This window comes from Tetrahymena thermophila (assembly GCF_000189635.1).
Source record: "Tetrahymena thermophila SB210 genomic scaffold scf_8254712, whole genome shotgun sequence".
In the NCBI taxonomy this organism is placed as follows: domain Eukaryota; phylum Ciliophora; class Oligohymenophorea; order Hymenostomatida; family Tetrahymenidae; genus Tetrahymena; species Tetrahymena thermophila.
The window spans coordinates 61,316-78,147 of record NW_002476477.1 but is presented as its reverse complement, the minus strand read 5'-3'; the positions used below and the strand labels follow the sequence as shown (position 1 = coordinate 78,147).

The window sequence follows — 16,832 nt, the reverse complement described above, 5'->3', positions numbered from 1 at the left end:
TTTAATGTAAAGAAAAAATTAATTAATTTATAGCTGTAATTTTTTTTGTTTAATAATTTACTTTTAACAAAATTATTGTATTTCTTTTCTATTTGTCAATTTTAATTAATGCACTATACTAAAATTTGAATTTACAGGATCTTTATTAACAAACAAAAAAAGAAAACAAACAAGTGTTTCTTACAAAATAATTTATTTTAAAAAAGTATTCAAATAAAAGAAATTACTATTTTATTTTAATTATAATTAGAATAATTGAATTGAATTCGATATTTTTTTTAATTTATAAATAGATATATAAGTAAAAAATATTCTTATTTAAAAATTTATTTTACTTATGAAGATCATTTTAGTAATAGTTATATACGCTATTAAAAATCATAAATATTAACTTACACATTTACTTGAAAATGAAAATTTATAAAAACAATTTTAGAAATAGACATAAGTAAGTTAATAATTTTAAAACATATACACTTTTTGAATATTCGTTTTATCAGATATGTATAAAAAATTATGCTTTTAATTTATATATGTATGCAAGAAATAAAAATTTATTGAAAGAGACAGTGGATAAAAAAACAATTAATTACCAGAAATTATAGAGTGCCTCAGTATAAAAAAACAGAGATACTGATTATTGCTCAAATTTTTAGGGAATTAATCTAAGATTTATGAATGAAAAGTATATTGAGATGAATTGTGATTATTATAAAATTAGAGTGGAATCTTAATTTATAACCATTTGAAGAAAGAATCTTTTAATTTCAATTAAACATAAACAATTAAGTGAATAGAAACTACAATTTAATTTTCTTCCGCTCTTATCTAAATTATTTTTTCAATAATTAATTACTCTAACACAAACTCTTTCTACTAGAGAGTTGCTAGCATTTTATACAGCTTCTTAAATCAAAAGCAAGATAGGTTCGACTTAAGATGCTTCAAAGTCCTAGAAAAAAGATTCTACCAAATAATCTGCAAGTACCAACATAGATTTCGCAGCAAAATTCTCATAATGTGAGTTCCAACAAGAGCCTTTCAGATGTGATTACTAACTTAAGTTCTTAAGATAGTTTACAATAGTTAAAAAAAGAAGAATTTAAGAGCATCCAAAAGATGCGATTTCAACACGAGAGCGATAAAAACCAAATAAACAATAAAATTTTCTTAAATGACCAAAGGCTGCAAAAGTAAAAAAAGAAATTAATGCAAATTAAAATTACGAATAATGGGAGTAGTATCGATGGAGATAGCTCAGCTACTTTATAATTTGTTAGTAAAATAATTGATGAGGAATAATTGCATAAAAAATAAACTTTATAAAAAAACTACCAAACAAATATATACGCCAAAATAGATTCTTATGCATATAAAACTTTTCTTAATGTATAAAAGAACGGTGATACTTCGCTTAGATCTTCACCTTTGCTTGGAAGCTAAAGCGGGAGTTCATTAACTGTACCTTTGAGTTCAAATAATTTGTAAAGTAAACCTAATATAATACTGCCTAATTCAGCAGCTGAAATAAATGATATTTACAGTATGAATTTTCAGCCATCTTAATCTTTCTATAACTAAACATCCAAGCCATTAACACCAAGAAAAAAATATAGCTTTTAAACAAATAGCTACACTAGTTCTTCATATGTAGCTCCTGCAAATAATTAAAAAAGTCTTAAAATAATTGATGATTAAAGGATATTACAAGGGAGTATATAATAAGTTTCATCTGGGTTTTTGACATAAAGAAGAAATCATTCTACAACATTTTTAGATTAATTGCCATAACCACCTGCTAAAAATATAGTCAGTCATAACTAATTGTAAATAATTCATTTATTTAAAGGAACTTCTTTGTATATTTGGCGGTGGGATATTTAAATATGATTTAAGAAAAAAGTAGAAGTAAAAGAGAAAATTATAATGGATTAGTTTTTTGATTTTTACAAAAAGAGATAATTGAAATTAATAATGATTCATTAAAATTATTTATAATTTCATGTTTTCTTTAAATTTAATTATGTGAAAACGTTTTTTGTTAATAATAAATAGCATAAGAGGGTAGTTAGGAAAAAGACAAGATGCTCTCCAAATCAAGAATTACTTAGAAATTAAAATTAAAGAGCTTCTTTCTAAAGACCCTTTGACAAAAGATGATATTTTTATTCTCAGGTAAAATATTTATAGCAGCTGCTTAGAAGAATTGATTCGACAAATTTCTATAGATTGTAAGGAAAGAGCATTAGTTCTTTAGGAAATTTGGGATAGTACTATGGAATTAATGACTAACTTATTCATTTTTTTAGAGAAGTAAAAGTCCTAAATAGAGAAAGACTTATCAAAAAATATTTAAGAACTACACTAAAAGTATTAAAAAACAATCAATGAAGACCTCAAAATTATTAGCAAACAATAAACCCAAATAGCTGACAGAGACAATTTTATAGAAAAACAAATATAAGAAAACAGGTATTTAAGGAAGAAAGACAGAAAACTTGAAAAGCTATATAAAATGTCATAAAACTCTATTAATTATCTTCAAGACGAACTTAACAGTTCAATTAGAGAACATCTTAAATATTTAATGTCTCACGAAGAATTGACATGGAGAGAAGCACTAGAATATTAAAGGAAATATTTTGAATTAACAAAAAACAAAAGAATTTCTGCCTAAAAAAGCATTAAAGAAATTGCACAACAAATAAAGATGCATGTCGATCAAAACGAAATACAGTAGCATATAGTAATCTTATATTATTTTAAATTAATCTCTTAGCAACCACTAATAAAAAAGCATCAAAAATTGGAAATTTTAAGCTTTAATTCTATCCACATAATTTATTTAATTAATTTAACATTACTTCAAAAAAAAAATTTTGATTTGAAAAGAAAAATATCATCAAAAATATTTATTTTTTTTATAGCATTATTTTAGCAAAAATACTTAACAATTTAAATAAATTTGACGCAATAAATATCAAACCATTCATAAATTTTTAATTTATATTTTATTTTTAATTTAATGAGTTTGTAGTTAGTAATAACCAATCTCTATTAAAAAAATAAAAATCTATTAATTAAAAAATATATTTCGATGATATAATTATCATTAACTTAATTAAAATGCCTTTATTATTCTAAAAATCTAACTGAAATTATAAAAATCATTAAATTGTGTTACATAATAAATAGGATATGGATGAGATCTTAAAAGAATATATCATAGATCCTGTAGAAAATTAGCTGCAAAATATAATACAAGAGGTTGATAATGAATCAGATTAAACAGATTTGAAAATAGGATTTAATTTGGATGACTAAGATTACATAAAAACTAATTCGACGTAAACAGATTTTTCCATTTTTAATTTAGTGGAAAAAGAAGTAAATACTGAAAAAGTGCTTATAACAGAAATGACTAATAAAAAAAATAAATAATTTGATTCTGTAGATTCTGCTATTTAATGTAAAGCTGTCACATTTCCAATATTCACATAAACTGAAGTTCACGAGCTTTGTTCTTGTGGATAATAAACTGAATACACTGGTGATATTATGGATATTAAGTAACTATTTTATATTAATTTATAAATAAAATTATATAATTAATACCTAATTATTAATTAATAATAGAGTTGGAGAAGAATATTGGGATAAAGATTTGAATAATAGCTTTTTTGAATAATTTAATAAAAAATGTGTTGCCGTTTAAACAGTGAAAGAAATTCAGATAAGAATACCATCTGAAACTGAAATTGAGTTAGATAGTTTGAAGGGAACACATATTTCAATGGAGCTTAAAAATATAATAGAAACTGCTATTAAAAAAGAACATATTTCCACAGAAGGTTTGTATGAGTGTAAAAAATTGATTGAATAAAAGATATAGATCTAGGAAAAACTTGTCAGGAATGTAAAGGACAAGTTTATGCGTCATCAATAAACTGAATTAGAAATGAATAGATAAAAAACTGACCTTGAAAACTAACTATAAATTATAAAAGATTAAAATCAGCTATAAATGTCAAAACTTCTTCATTTGTCTGAAGATTATAAAAAGGTATTTAATTTTTATCAAATATTGCATTATTTAAAGATTTTTTCCTTTAAAGTTTCTTTAAAATGATATTCTTTGTTTTTTTAACGTGAGAATTAGCTTAAAAATAAATTTGATTCATGGTTTTTTTTATTTTAATTGAAAAATAAGATAAGGTTTATCTTTTTTTTAAATTAAAATCAAAAGCTTTAAAATATTATGATGATTAAGGTAGAAGAGCTGAGCTTTGAGTCTATGGATTCAGACCTGATAATAGATCAGACTTCTAGAACTTAACTGATGAATACAACACTTTAATAACAACCTTTTGATTCAGAAGAAACTAAACAAATTATAGACAATTAAGATTAGTCAAAATTAAACAGAAAAGTAAGTATGATTTCGGCATACAGTGGAAGTTAAAATAGCTAACGCTAGATAACGGCGTTAAGTGAACTCGACATGAGGAATTACAAATCAACAAGAAGTGTGAGTGAAATCAAATAAATACCTCAATAACATGATTAATTTAAGAAAAGATATTCAAATCATTAATCGCTTACATAGCAAAATAAAGAAGTATATACAAGTTAGCCAAGTGTTAATTAAAATTAAGGGAGGAAAAATAGTCAGTAAAGAGGATAGTAAGATACATCTATCAATGTGAGTAATATGAAGAGGACTAGCTTCAGTAGCTCTGTTTAGCCTTATCATTAACAAAGCAATCAATTAAATTCCATCACTAGTATGCCTGATACCTCTCAAGAAAGATACAAAGAAAATGCAGGTGAAGATGATAGTCAATGCAGCTCTGAGTTCAGGATTCCATCTTTAAAAGATATTGATAAGGATGAGCCAGATGCTAAAAAGAGATAGAAAAAAAATATAGTTAAGCAAGAAACAAACTTATAAATTAACACTAACTCTTAAAATCCAACAAAATCTCTGAATATTATACCATTTAGTTAACTTACTCGTAATAATATAAAGACAACTTCCATTCATACTGAAGCAGCAAACAATCTCTTAATCGAAATTAGCAGGTAATTCAAAAAATGTCGACCTGATTTGAAGAAAAATAAATATCTTCCTTAAATAAACAAAACCTTATCAATGGTTTATAGTGACTTGATAAAGTTAGTTAAAAATAACAATGCACTAAACCCATTACATGTAGTTACTTATGAATAATTCATTCATAGATTTGGACTTAAAAAAGTCGCTGAATAAAAAATGATATAAGAAATTTAGTAAGCAATGTTAATGGCAAATGAAAATAATAGGTGTAAAGTATTTATAAAGATGCTTTACGCCTAAGAAGGAGCTAATATTACTTCAGAAGATAAGATAGAAGAAGTAAAGTTTTTTGTTAATAGTCTTGTTCTGCTTGATGACTCAAAACAAGCTTAAAACTATAACGTTGATAAATCTTTTACGTCAACTGTAAGAGTGCATGAAAGTTTTCCAAAAATATTTACTGATATCTTAAATGAGCGCTAAATTTTTGAAAACATGACTAAATTGATTAAATATCCAGCAGACACTTTAAAAGACATTCAAAATAACGATTATCGACGTTTACCAACTCCTAGCTATGAATAACTAGATATAGACCTTCATTTAGATCTTCTCTTATAAATTTATTCTAATCGGCTAGAAAAAAATTGATATCTTAACAATTACTAAAAAAATAACAAAAATCTGATCTTTCTAAATTCTTTACTCAAATATTTTTCCATATTAAATACTTTTAAAAATTCAATCTTAAAAAAATTATAAACATACTTAGTAATTAGGTTATATATTACATTTCAAAAAGTAATTTTATTTTTCAACGTTTTCGTAATCTGTTAACTTTATAACAATTAAATGACTTAATAACAAAGTAAACTAAATGAAATGAAATTCTATCAATATTTATATTCATTTAATTTAGTATTATTTATTAATTCATGATCAAATTCTCTCCTTTATTAAATTAAATAAAAGAGAAAAAATTAATAGATATGGATAATTTTAAAAAAATATGTTATCAAAAACAAAGTGAAGAAAATTAATTATTTAGAAAATAATACTAGGACAGTAGAACATTTTCAAAAAAATAATAAGTAATATATTTAAATAAATGATTCAGTTGATATTGATTAATTTTAGTTATACTCTAAAATTAAACTAATTACTATAAATTGTACTATAAATAAGTAGAAATATAAAAATCTAGTAAGCCATATACAAATCGTTTATCACTAATTAGTAACTTATCAAAAATACATTTACAATTGAAAAAAAAAAATCCTCACTAAAAGTTTTTATTAAACTGATCTGATTATTGAAAAGTGTCTAATTTTTTACAAATTTTAATATTTTAAAATATTATTTTAAATATATTACTTTATGTATAATTAAGAGCTAATTTTAGAATGGATCTAAGAAAATCACATTCAGCTGTAATATGATCACTATCACTATTAAAACTTTATTATAAGTTTCTTAACCATTTATTTAAATTCTATGAAAATCACTTAAATATTTTATACATAAATATCAGTTTATTAATGACATATCAGTTATGGTAATTTTTGATTGAAACTGCTTTACAACTTAGACTTTTTACTTGATTGGACCCAATACTGAGAAATTATTTAATTAGTAATTTTACTTATTATTAATCGAGTATGTTTAGACTATATTCAGTTAAATATTAACTGATAAAGAACAACTAGTAAAACCATAAATACTAGGAAAACTGTAGAAGTGTCTGTTACTATTTATAAACTTCAAAATCGTAATGAAAACACTCTTTTTCTATATTACCTCAATAAATGGTTAAGGTTTAATTTAGCATTTTAATAAATTAAAGAATGTAAATATTTTTTCATCTTATGTAATTACTTTATTAACTTAATAATTACTTTTAAAAAAGCTCATTTATTCCAATAGTACTATAAAAACATATGCATGATAGTCTGAAATAGTAAATTTAAAATCAATCTACATTTATTTTTATAATTTAAATTAATTTCAAATAATTTAAAAATATTTTGCATCTATTGCATTTACATTAAAACTCCTCTTGCTTTAAAAAACTATGCCGGTTTCCGAAAACAGCAAATAAGTAGATCTGCCAACACTGGCTAATTTGGGATTCTAAGAAAGCTAATAAGAAAATGTTTAGACTAACTAATATAATAAAGTCCATCCTGAGAGCTTGAAAGATATTGATGACACAGATAATATCGAGAAGTAAAATGTTAAAGAAATATCTAACTTTAAGGGAAAAACTCCATCTTGGAGAAGTTGGATTGCTGGTGTTAACTCAATGATGGGCTCCACAATCGTAGTTTTACCAGTAATACTTTAAAAGAATGGAATTCTTACTTGCTTGATAACTATGATTGTTTTGGTTGTTTTTCTCTATAAAACATGTTCGTTTTATATCACTTACAGACTTCCTTCAGAATAAAAAATTTGCTAAACTATTGAAAGAATTCTAGGATATAAATGGAAACTTGTTTTTAATGTTTGTAATTCTATTTTCCTTTTCTTGATATAAATTATTTGTTTCTTGCTCTTAGTTTCTTTCCTATATCCTTGTCTTAAAGTCTTATTAGAAGACGGATTCGGTTTATCTGTCGCTGAAAGAGAAGAGTCGACTTACTCAAAATTTTCATTTTAATGGCTCTCTATCATTACGACATTTTTTATGTTCGCTTTATTAGCAAAAAGAGATCTATCTGGTATTATGAAAATCACTCAATTTGGTCTAGTTACAGTCGTATTCGTTGTTATTTATGTATTTGTCAGATTTGGACAATAAGAAATGTCAGAAATCAACCTTGAAAACACTCCTTTGTTCACAAGCAATGTGTTAGATATTGTTGGAATATTTATACTGAGTTTGTAAATTCACTCTGTCATTGTTCCTGTCTTGAAAGATAATAAAGATTAATCAAAAACAAATAGAGACCTTTCAATAATTTATATAATTTCATTTACTGTTTATTGTCTCATTGCATTCTTTGGTGTGTTTGCTATTTCTGGGAAAAAGCCATAGTAATTTTTATTTAATTTTATTTTCATCTAAACAATTTTTTTTTAGAAAAGGATATCCAGGAGATACCATTCTTGAGTATTACAGTGATAGTGACCCTCTAAATATTTGCATAAGATTAGGGTTGTGCGTTTATTTATTTGGAATTTATCCAATCAACGTTTATTCTTCTAGAGTTAGTTTCTTTTCTATTATTTTCAAAGAATCTTCAAATACAAATTAAGTTCCTTAAGAACCATCTTATAAAATGCATCTTCTTTCTAACGTAGCCTTTTGCGGATCTTCATTATTAGCTGGTTTATTCTCACTAAATTTAGATCTCGTCATGTCATTATCAGGTTATACAGTTAGTTTCTTTACAGTAATTTTAATACCAATACTCATCAGAATTAAAGTTGCTTAAAATGCAAAAATTCAATCCATAAAGAAGGTAGAAACAGAACCAGGCCTAAAAGATAATAACTCCCAAAACTAAGAAAACAAATTATGAAAATTTTCAATTATTATATTATTTTGATGTAAATATAAACTTAAATTATAAATTTAATGTACTTCCTTTCGTAATACTTTTCTTTTATAAATATAAAAATTATTTTAATTTTTTACTTAAATTGTTTTAAAGAAAATTTTTTAACTAAAATATGAACTTATTTAAAAAAGAAAATATATTATATAGATTCTATTAGTTTTAATAAGAAGATATTTTAAATAAATTAGAATATCATCTTTAAAAAGAAAAAAATTATTAATAAATGATCACTTATAAATAAAACTAAAGTCTTAAATTAAAAACTTTGAAGCTCGATTAGCTCAGCTGGTTAGAGCATGCGGCTGTTAACCGCAAGGTCGTAGGTTCGATCCCTACATCGAGCGCTTTTTTATTTTATTGAGTAAGAAAGATGAAATCAATGTTAATATTTATTTTAAAAAAATTATATTCTTTATAAAATAAACAACTAAAAAATTTTAAGTAGAAAAATAAAATAGATATTTTGTAAGGGTAAATTTAAAAAGAGATAAATTTTAAAACAAAAGATACATCAATAGGAGAGGTACTTTAAAGAAAAAGTTAAGGACTCTAAAGATTAACTTAAGTGGGTTAGAAGCTAGTTATTTAGTATCTGATTGTTAGTTAAGTAGGGTTAGAATCAAACAGAAAATTCTTAATTTATCAAATTTTAATAGACAAATTTTTTAATTTAAATTAATGATGGACTTTTTAATTTTAATAAAATCTGATTTTTTTGAGTGATTGCAAGACTTACATCCTTAAATTTACATACTAAAAAAAAAATTTGCTTGTATTGGTTTACATTAAAATTAATCATTAAATGAATAATTAGATAAATATGTAATCAAATAAAGAAAAATTATATTTTTTTTGAATTATGACTCTATAAAGATTATCTATTGTTTGATCAAGAAAATATAGACTAAAAGTATAGTATTCTTATAGAGATATTATATTGATTTAAAATATAATAGTAGATATTTTCTACATTTAATTCATTATAAGTAAACTTTTTGATTTTTTATTCTTTTTACTTTATTTTATTATGGAAATATCCTATTGTCATTTAATTAACTAACCATATTATAATTAAGTAAGAATAAGTTATTAGAATTTCTTTAGAATATATAGAAAATGTATTTTTATGCGTATTTTTTAGATATTATATGAGTAGAGGATACTATGTGCATTAATTTTGTTTTAAAAAAGGGACAAATTTTATGGAAAAATGGTAGAAAAGTTTGATATTTGCTCATTGAAAGATCATTTTTAAAAATTAGTATTAATAAGAGATGTTATTATGAGTAAATTAAAGATGTTGCATGCTTTTATTGAGTAATATCAAGTAGTTTGAGAGCATACGTAATAAATTTGCATATAATCTTTATAAGAATTTAATTAACTTTACATATCAAAGTGATCTAATTCTTTTACAAGCCTATCACAAACAAAATCAATTGATAGCTAATTAATTAAATTAAGCAAGCATAGATTAATTAGACAAGATTGATATATTTTGATTAAAAGTATAAATCTAACCATGACTTATGATTGCATTGCTGTTTGCAATATATAATTAAAGTACATATTATCAAAATCAATATAAATTTAACAAATACATTTTTTTTTGATTAAAATTCTAGATTTTTTCCATAAGAGAATAATGATAGATTTCAATAACTATTTTAAAGCAGAGCATACTTTCCTCAAGGAAATCTATAAAATTTTAAATTGAATTCCCTGTTTTTTAATATTTGTTACTGAAAGTGTTTATCCTAGGAGTTAAAATCGGTGGTCAAAGTTAAGTAAATTTGAGATTTTGATTTTGTTTATTTATAAGGTGCTTAGTAATGTGTATCTTTTCTGTTAATCTGTTTAATGCAAATCTTGACTGAGTTAATCCCAAATTCTTGCAAAAATATATTGAAAATAATTATTACTGTATCAGACTGACATCAAATTGACAAAAGTAAGTATTAATAAATTTTTATCTGGGTTAATATATGCTACGCTTCACTTTTAATGATGCATTATAATATACATTTCAAACTAAATTTCAAAAATATTTCGCAATTTCCATAAATAAGATCTAAAATAAAAATTCGTAGGGTACACCTATGCATACACATTAAAAACATCTTAACTTTAGGAGACATCAAACAAAAAAAATTAACTTAACTATATAAAATCGAACAATCTGGGATCTAAAAATCAATAGAACCAAACAATAAAAATGGCCATAAAATACTATTATTTTAATCAATATGGATAGAATTCATGCTATTTCTTGAATATTATTTTAAATCAAAACATTTTTATTTATATATTTAACACATTTGGAGGAGAAAAGATTTATATTCTACTTAAAATTAAAACTATCTACACTTATGTAAATTAGGTACTATTAAATTAGACTTTTAGCAGAACTCTGAAATCAATAATTAATTAATTAAATAAAAACAATTTATATAATAAAAATTACACATTTGTCTGAATACTAAAATGGCTCCAATTAAAAACTAGAACAGTAATTAAGACATTGAAATGCAGGGTGATAAAATCAATCAGGTCCACCCTATTTGCATGGATATTCAGCTTAAAAACAGTAATTCTGACCCCCTAATCAATACAAATTAGGTTCTAACCATAACTTAAAATAACTCTAAATAAACTCCAGAATAAGTTAATTCTAACCAATACAATCCTGTATCTTTTTAAAATGATTAAGAATCAAGATCGAACCAAAACATCGAAGGTAACAGCTCTTAAGTTTGCCCTTCAGATAATGGCACCTAGATACCAAAAGCTATAAAAGGTACTAACCCTTCATGGAGAAGTTGGATAGCTGCTGCTAATACTATGATGGGTTCTTCTATTGTTGTATTTCCTGCCATTTTTAAAGAAAATGGAATTATTACTTCGTTTATTTGTATGTTTGTTGTAGGTGCCTTTTTATATAAAACCTGCATCTGGTGTGTAAAATATTGCCAGCCACATGAAAGAGATCTTTACGATACTATAGAAAGACTTCTCGGTAAAACTTGGAAGGGAGTTTACACTGTTGCTAATTCTATATTATTATTCTTGGTTTCCATAATATATTTTTTGCTATTCAATTCATTCTTTTTCCCTCTTGTAAAATATTTCCTTGAAGGTGCTTTTAATGTAGATGTAGCCTAGAGAGATGAAGCCACCTTTAGTAAATTCTCATATGAATGGTGTGGCATTGCAACAATTAGCTTCTTTTTCCTTGTTCTTGCTAAGAGAGATCTCTCATTCATCATGAAGATTACTTAATATGGCCTTCTTTCAGTAGGTGTTATTGTCTTATTTGCTATTGTCAAATTTGGATCCAACATTACTAACGGAATCGATTTGTAAGATACTCCTTTATTTACTCCTAAAATATACAACCTAATAGGCATTTTCATTCTTAGTTTCTAAATTCATTGCTTGATTATTCCTATTCTGAGAGACAATAAAGACTAAACAAAAAATGAAAGAGATACATTTGTGTGCTATGTGATCACATTTGTTACTTACATACTTATATCCCTCTTCGGTGTTCTAGCTATTTCTGGAAAATCCCCTATGTAAGCACATATTTTACCTTAAATTTAATCTTTAATCCCCCACCAATAAATAAATAATTAATATATTTGGATATTGGATCAACTCCAAAAAAGAGATAAAAATATAAATTAAAGAATGAATAAATTTAATTTTCTATTTTTAAATAATTATTTTATGTCTAAATTTATTTTAATTATTAAATAGAAATGGAAATCCAGGTGATACAATCCTTGAATACTTTTCAGATACTGATGTCTTTAACATAATCGTAAGATTTGGTCTTTGTATCTATATTATTGGCGTCTATCCTATTATTGTATTTGGTTCAAGAAGTAACTTTTTTAGTACTTTCTTGAGCAAAGGAAAGTAACCAACAAGATTTTCTTTCCTCCTTTCTAATGTGGTATTTTGTGGTTGCGCTTTAATTGCTATTTTAACCAGACTCAACTTGGGAGTAATTATGTCCTTTGCGGGATATGTTGTAAGCTTCTTTATTGTAATCCTTTTGCCTATCTTAATAAGAATAAAGAGTGGTCAGCTAGAAAAGCAATCTCAAAAGGATAATTAAACTAAAAATCATATTTTTACTTCAACAGAATTGTAAACAATTCCTCAAATTACAACAAATTAAATAGCTACCTTAAATGAAATTTCTCCTAAAAATGATAAAAATCAAGAATAAACATCTAATAATTTAAATAACAACTAATAAGATTTGTAACAAAATGAACTAAAATGTTGAATAATAACCAAAATAACTTAAAAATATTTTAAGTAAAACTATTAAATAATATACTAAATTAATTATTTCAATTACAATTCTCTTGTATATAATAAAAAATATTCAAATAAATTATTTATTTATCACACTTTGTAAACATAAAACTAACATTTCGCATTATAAGTTTTAAGATAAATTATTTATATATTCTAATATAATGTTCTATATTTTCCAATTATTAATTTCAAAATAAATACTCTATGATTAAATCAACAATCTAAAATATCCTAATTTAAACACAAGTAATTTGCAAATTTTCGATTAAAAGTATATGCATATATTTATATTTTTTATTTTTATGTTTTTATTCAATTTTTCAAAAAGATTTTATCAGAATTAACCTAATGAATAAATTTAATTTTTTAGATTAAAAATCTTAATCTTAAAATACTTCTAAATTGATTTTTCTCCTTAAAATTAAAAATATTTTCATTTCATACTATCTTAATCTTTCTACTAAACTTGAGAAGCACCATTAAAAAGTGCTAATCAAAAGCAAATACTAAGGTAGGCTAGTTCATAATCATATTATATTTAATTATTTCTTATATATTAAAATGAATTAAATATATATTATATCTTCATTTAAAAACTAACTTTACGCTCCTATTATTTGTATAAGTGCTATATTATTGCTTATATTATTTGTTGATTTTAAAATTTTATCCTTATTAGAAAAAAATTAATTTTATTAAAAAAAATTATAAAATAAATGTATTTACAAATTTAATAAAATAATTTAGTTTAGTTAAAATTTTTTTTTTTTTCAAAAAATTTTATTTAAATATTTTAAAATTGATTCTACAGATTAGCAATATTTAATTTGCTTTATTATCCAAAATTTATTTTATTTATTTATTTAAATTTAGAAAAGCTTCTTTTTTTGAGGAATGATTTTTAAAAACTCTTAAGATAATCATATAATTATAAATAGCTTTTAATTTTATTAAATTTTTGAAATAATTTTTTGATTGAAGAAATTTTTCATAAAACAGAGTTGATAAAAAAATTAGAATATTCACTCACTATATACTATGGAAATTACCTTATTTATGTTATAAAAATTTACCATCTTAATAAAAAACTCTAGTAATAAATTATATTCACATTTATGTGAAACACTTAATTTATTGAGCAATATTTTTTTGAAAACTTTTTTAAAAATGATATTTAATTCATTTCAAGCTTTTTAGATGTAAATAATATTGACTTTCTCAATAAAAAGTCTAGTGAATGATCAATTAAATTATATTACAATTATTATAAAAGAATTTCAATAATTTGATAGAAAAATATTTACTAATTAATAGATATTTTTGGCTCCACTTTAGCTAATTTAAACTATTTATTTTGCTTTTATTAATTAATTGACTTTTACTATTAATAAAATAATATGTAACCAGCATGCATAGAAATAAATAAAAATATTGAAATATTAGACTTGAAGTTGAATAATACATAATAAAAAAGTTTACTTTTTATCTTTTTTCAAAATTAATTTAGAACAAAATTCAAATACTTAGCTTTAAATAAAAACCTGATAATATAAATTTTTGAAAATATTAAATAAAATAAAATAAAATAAAATAATGAAGACTTAATTGCTTATCGCTGCTACTTTGGGTTTAACCTTATTAGGTTTAACTTCATTTTTACTTATCCACAAATCCTCTAGAGTAGAATTTACTGAAGACCAAATTAAAATGTGGAAGAGTTTCAAGTAAACTTATAACAAGAAATATGCTGATTAAGATGATGATGAAGAAGTTTACAGAATGAATGTCTTCTTTGATAATTTGGAATTCACTAAAAAAGATCCAACTATGGGTGTTACTAAATTTATGGATCTTACTCATACAGAATTCGCAGAACTCTACTTGAATCCTGCTGAAAACATTGATGAAGAAATCGACTCTTTATAACCAATTTAACATAATGAAGATATTGTTATTGATTGGGTTGAAAAAGGTGCAGTTACTCCTGTTAAAAATTAAGGAGGTTGTGGTGGCTGTTGGTCATTTGCTACAACTGGTGGTGTTGAGGGTGCTAACTTCGTCTACAAAAATGTCCTCCCTAATTTATCTTAACAATAATTGATTGATTGCAACACTTAAAATAAGGGTTGTGGTGGCGGCTTAAGAGATATTGCCTTAAATTATGTAAAAGAAACAGGTTTAACTACAGAAGAAGAGTATTCATATGAAGCCAAAAATGGTAAATGCAGACTTTAAGGTAAGAGCAATCCTTATACTATTTCTGGTTTCACAGCTATTAAGTAATGTTCTGACCTAGTAAATGCTATTCAAAAAGCTCCCGTTACTGTTGGTATTGATTCTTCTAACCTCTAATTCTATACAAACGGAATCTTCTCAAACTGTGGTACGAAGATCAATCACGGAGTTCTGCTTGTTGGTTATGATTCTGTCAAAGAAGCTTGGAAGGTAAAAAACTCATGGGGTCCTAAATTTGGTGAAGGTGGTTACATCTATCTCTCTGCTAAGATTACTAATAATCAAATTGCTAACACTTGTGCTATTTGTACTAGAGCTTATGCACCTTACATTTGAAAAATATTAATTAAAATAATAATATAAAAATCTATATTTTTCATAGTTATAGTAATTCACTTTAAAATTTTTTATTAAACTATTTATCACCATAATAAATTACAAATATTATGCCAAATCTAAATAAATATATAATTTTCTTAAAACTGATCCAACTATAAAAATATATATTTTGTCAAAATATTCAATTTTCTCTATTACAAAAACTAAATTTGAAAGAGGATAAATGTATTTAATTTTATTTTAAATATATAATTTTTTAAATAAATACCTTAGCAAAAATATAAAATTCTATCTAATTAATTAATATTTTTATTTGAAACAAAAATCAAAAAATTTGATAAATTATCAAGTTATTTTGAAGGAAAGTAATTAGTAATATATTCAAGATATCTAAATATAGCCATTTAATGTTGTTTGATAGGAGTCATTAATTTGTAAAAACATTACATTTCTTTTTCTTATAATTTCTTACTTGAATTACCTGATAAATACATTTAATTTATCTATTTATATCAAAATAAATGATTTATCCTTTCTTTTTATAAAACCAATAATAGTATAAATTACTAATATTAATTAACATATTATATAAGCTAAGATTGTTTGTTTATTGTTTAATATAAATATTTAAAAAAATATTTTTTTAACTAAAAATTGCTGTATTTAATCCTTTTTTAAATTTTTCAATTCATTAATAGGGCATTTTTGAGAAAGTAGTATAAGCTTATATAATTATTAATCTTTCTTAGATTTACTTATTTTTAAATTCACTTTCAAACTAAATATTTTAAGGTTAAATATATATTATATTTTGATAAGGAGAACTTTAAATTTAATATTTATTTATGGTTTTTTCACAGACTTATCTATCATTAAAAGAAAAATATATTTAAGATAATTAATCTTTTAGATTTAAGATACTTGCATTATACTATCTAATATTATCATTCACTGATTTTGTTTCCACTTTTATATTATATTAAATTAAATTAAAATACTAAAAAAAATTAAATAGAATAAATTATTCATTTATCCCTCTTTTCCATTATTCCATATCACATAATTATAAAAATAATAATTATTAATTTAAAATATTGAATATAATAATAAAAATATAAATATATAAATATTATAAAAATTAAATTTAAGATGTATCTTGAGTGCATTTATATGTGTGAGTATTTCTATTCTATTTTATCATCAAATTTATTTAAACTTTTTAAATATTGTTTCAAAATAAAAATAAAATTTGTTGGGAGACCTTTTTCATTAAACAATATTTAAAATTCTATGAATTTTTGGCTGCT

At 23.3% G+C, this 16,832-nt stretch overlaps 5 protein-coding genes across 5 annotated transcripts; all 5 read left to right on the top strand. All coding sequences in view use genetic code 6, as the record gives it.

The window, feature by feature from the left end:
- Window positions 1–939: 939 nt before the first annotated feature.
- TTHERM_00802400 (hypothetical protein) lies at window positions 940–5,707 on the top strand (the record flags this gene model as incomplete). The annotated part of the gene is made up of 5 exons (XM_001012387.3): window positions 940–1,826; window positions 2,056–2,746; window positions 3,196–3,569; window positions 3,637–4,063; window positions 4,247–5,707. The coding sequence occupies 5 exons, from the start codon at window positions 940–942 to the stop codon at window positions 5,705–5,707; spliced, it is 3,840 nt and encodes a 1,279-aa protein (XP_001012387.2).
- A 284-nt stretch (window positions 5,708–5,991) lies between these two features.
- On the top strand, window positions 5,992–6,322 carry TTHERM_000802399 (hypothetical protein; the record flags this gene model as incomplete). The annotated part of the gene is made up of 2 exons (XM_012796659.1): window positions 5,992–6,147; window positions 6,245–6,322. The coding sequence occupies 2 exons, from the start codon at window positions 5,992–5,994 to the stop codon at window positions 6,320–6,322; spliced, it is 234 nt and encodes a 77-aa protein (XP_012652113.1).
- An 805-nt stretch (window positions 6,323–7,127) lies between these two features.
- On the top strand, window positions 7,128–8,580 carry TTHERM_00802390 (transmembrane amino acid transporter protein; the record flags this gene model as incomplete). The annotated part of the gene is made up of 2 exons (XM_001012386.1): window positions 7,128–8,092; window positions 8,139–8,580. The coding sequence occupies 2 exons, from the start codon at window positions 7,128–7,130 to the stop codon at window positions 8,578–8,580; spliced, it is 1,407 nt and encodes a 468-aa protein (XP_001012386.1).
- A 2,523-nt stretch (window positions 8,581–11,103) lies between these two features.
- TTHERM_00802360 (transmembrane amino acid transporter protein) lies at window positions 11,104–12,916 on the top strand (the record flags this gene model as incomplete). The annotated part of the gene is made up of 2 exons (XM_001012384.1): window positions 11,104–12,194; window positions 12,379–12,916. 2 exons carry the CDS (start codon window positions 11,104–11,106, stop codon window positions 12,914–12,916), a joined length of 1,629 nt encoding a protein of 542 aa, XP_001012384.1.
- A 1,628-nt stretch (window positions 12,917–14,544) lies between these two features.
- TTHERM_00802340 (papain family cysteine protease) lies at window positions 14,545–15,522 on the top strand (the record flags this gene model as incomplete). Its single annotated transcript, XM_001012382.1, has 1 exon — window positions 14,545–15,522. One exon carries the CDS (start codon window positions 14,545–14,547, stop codon window positions 15,520–15,522), a length of 978 nt encoding a protein of 325 aa, XP_001012382.1.
- Between the last annotated feature and the right edge of the window lie 1,310 nt (window positions 15,523–16,832).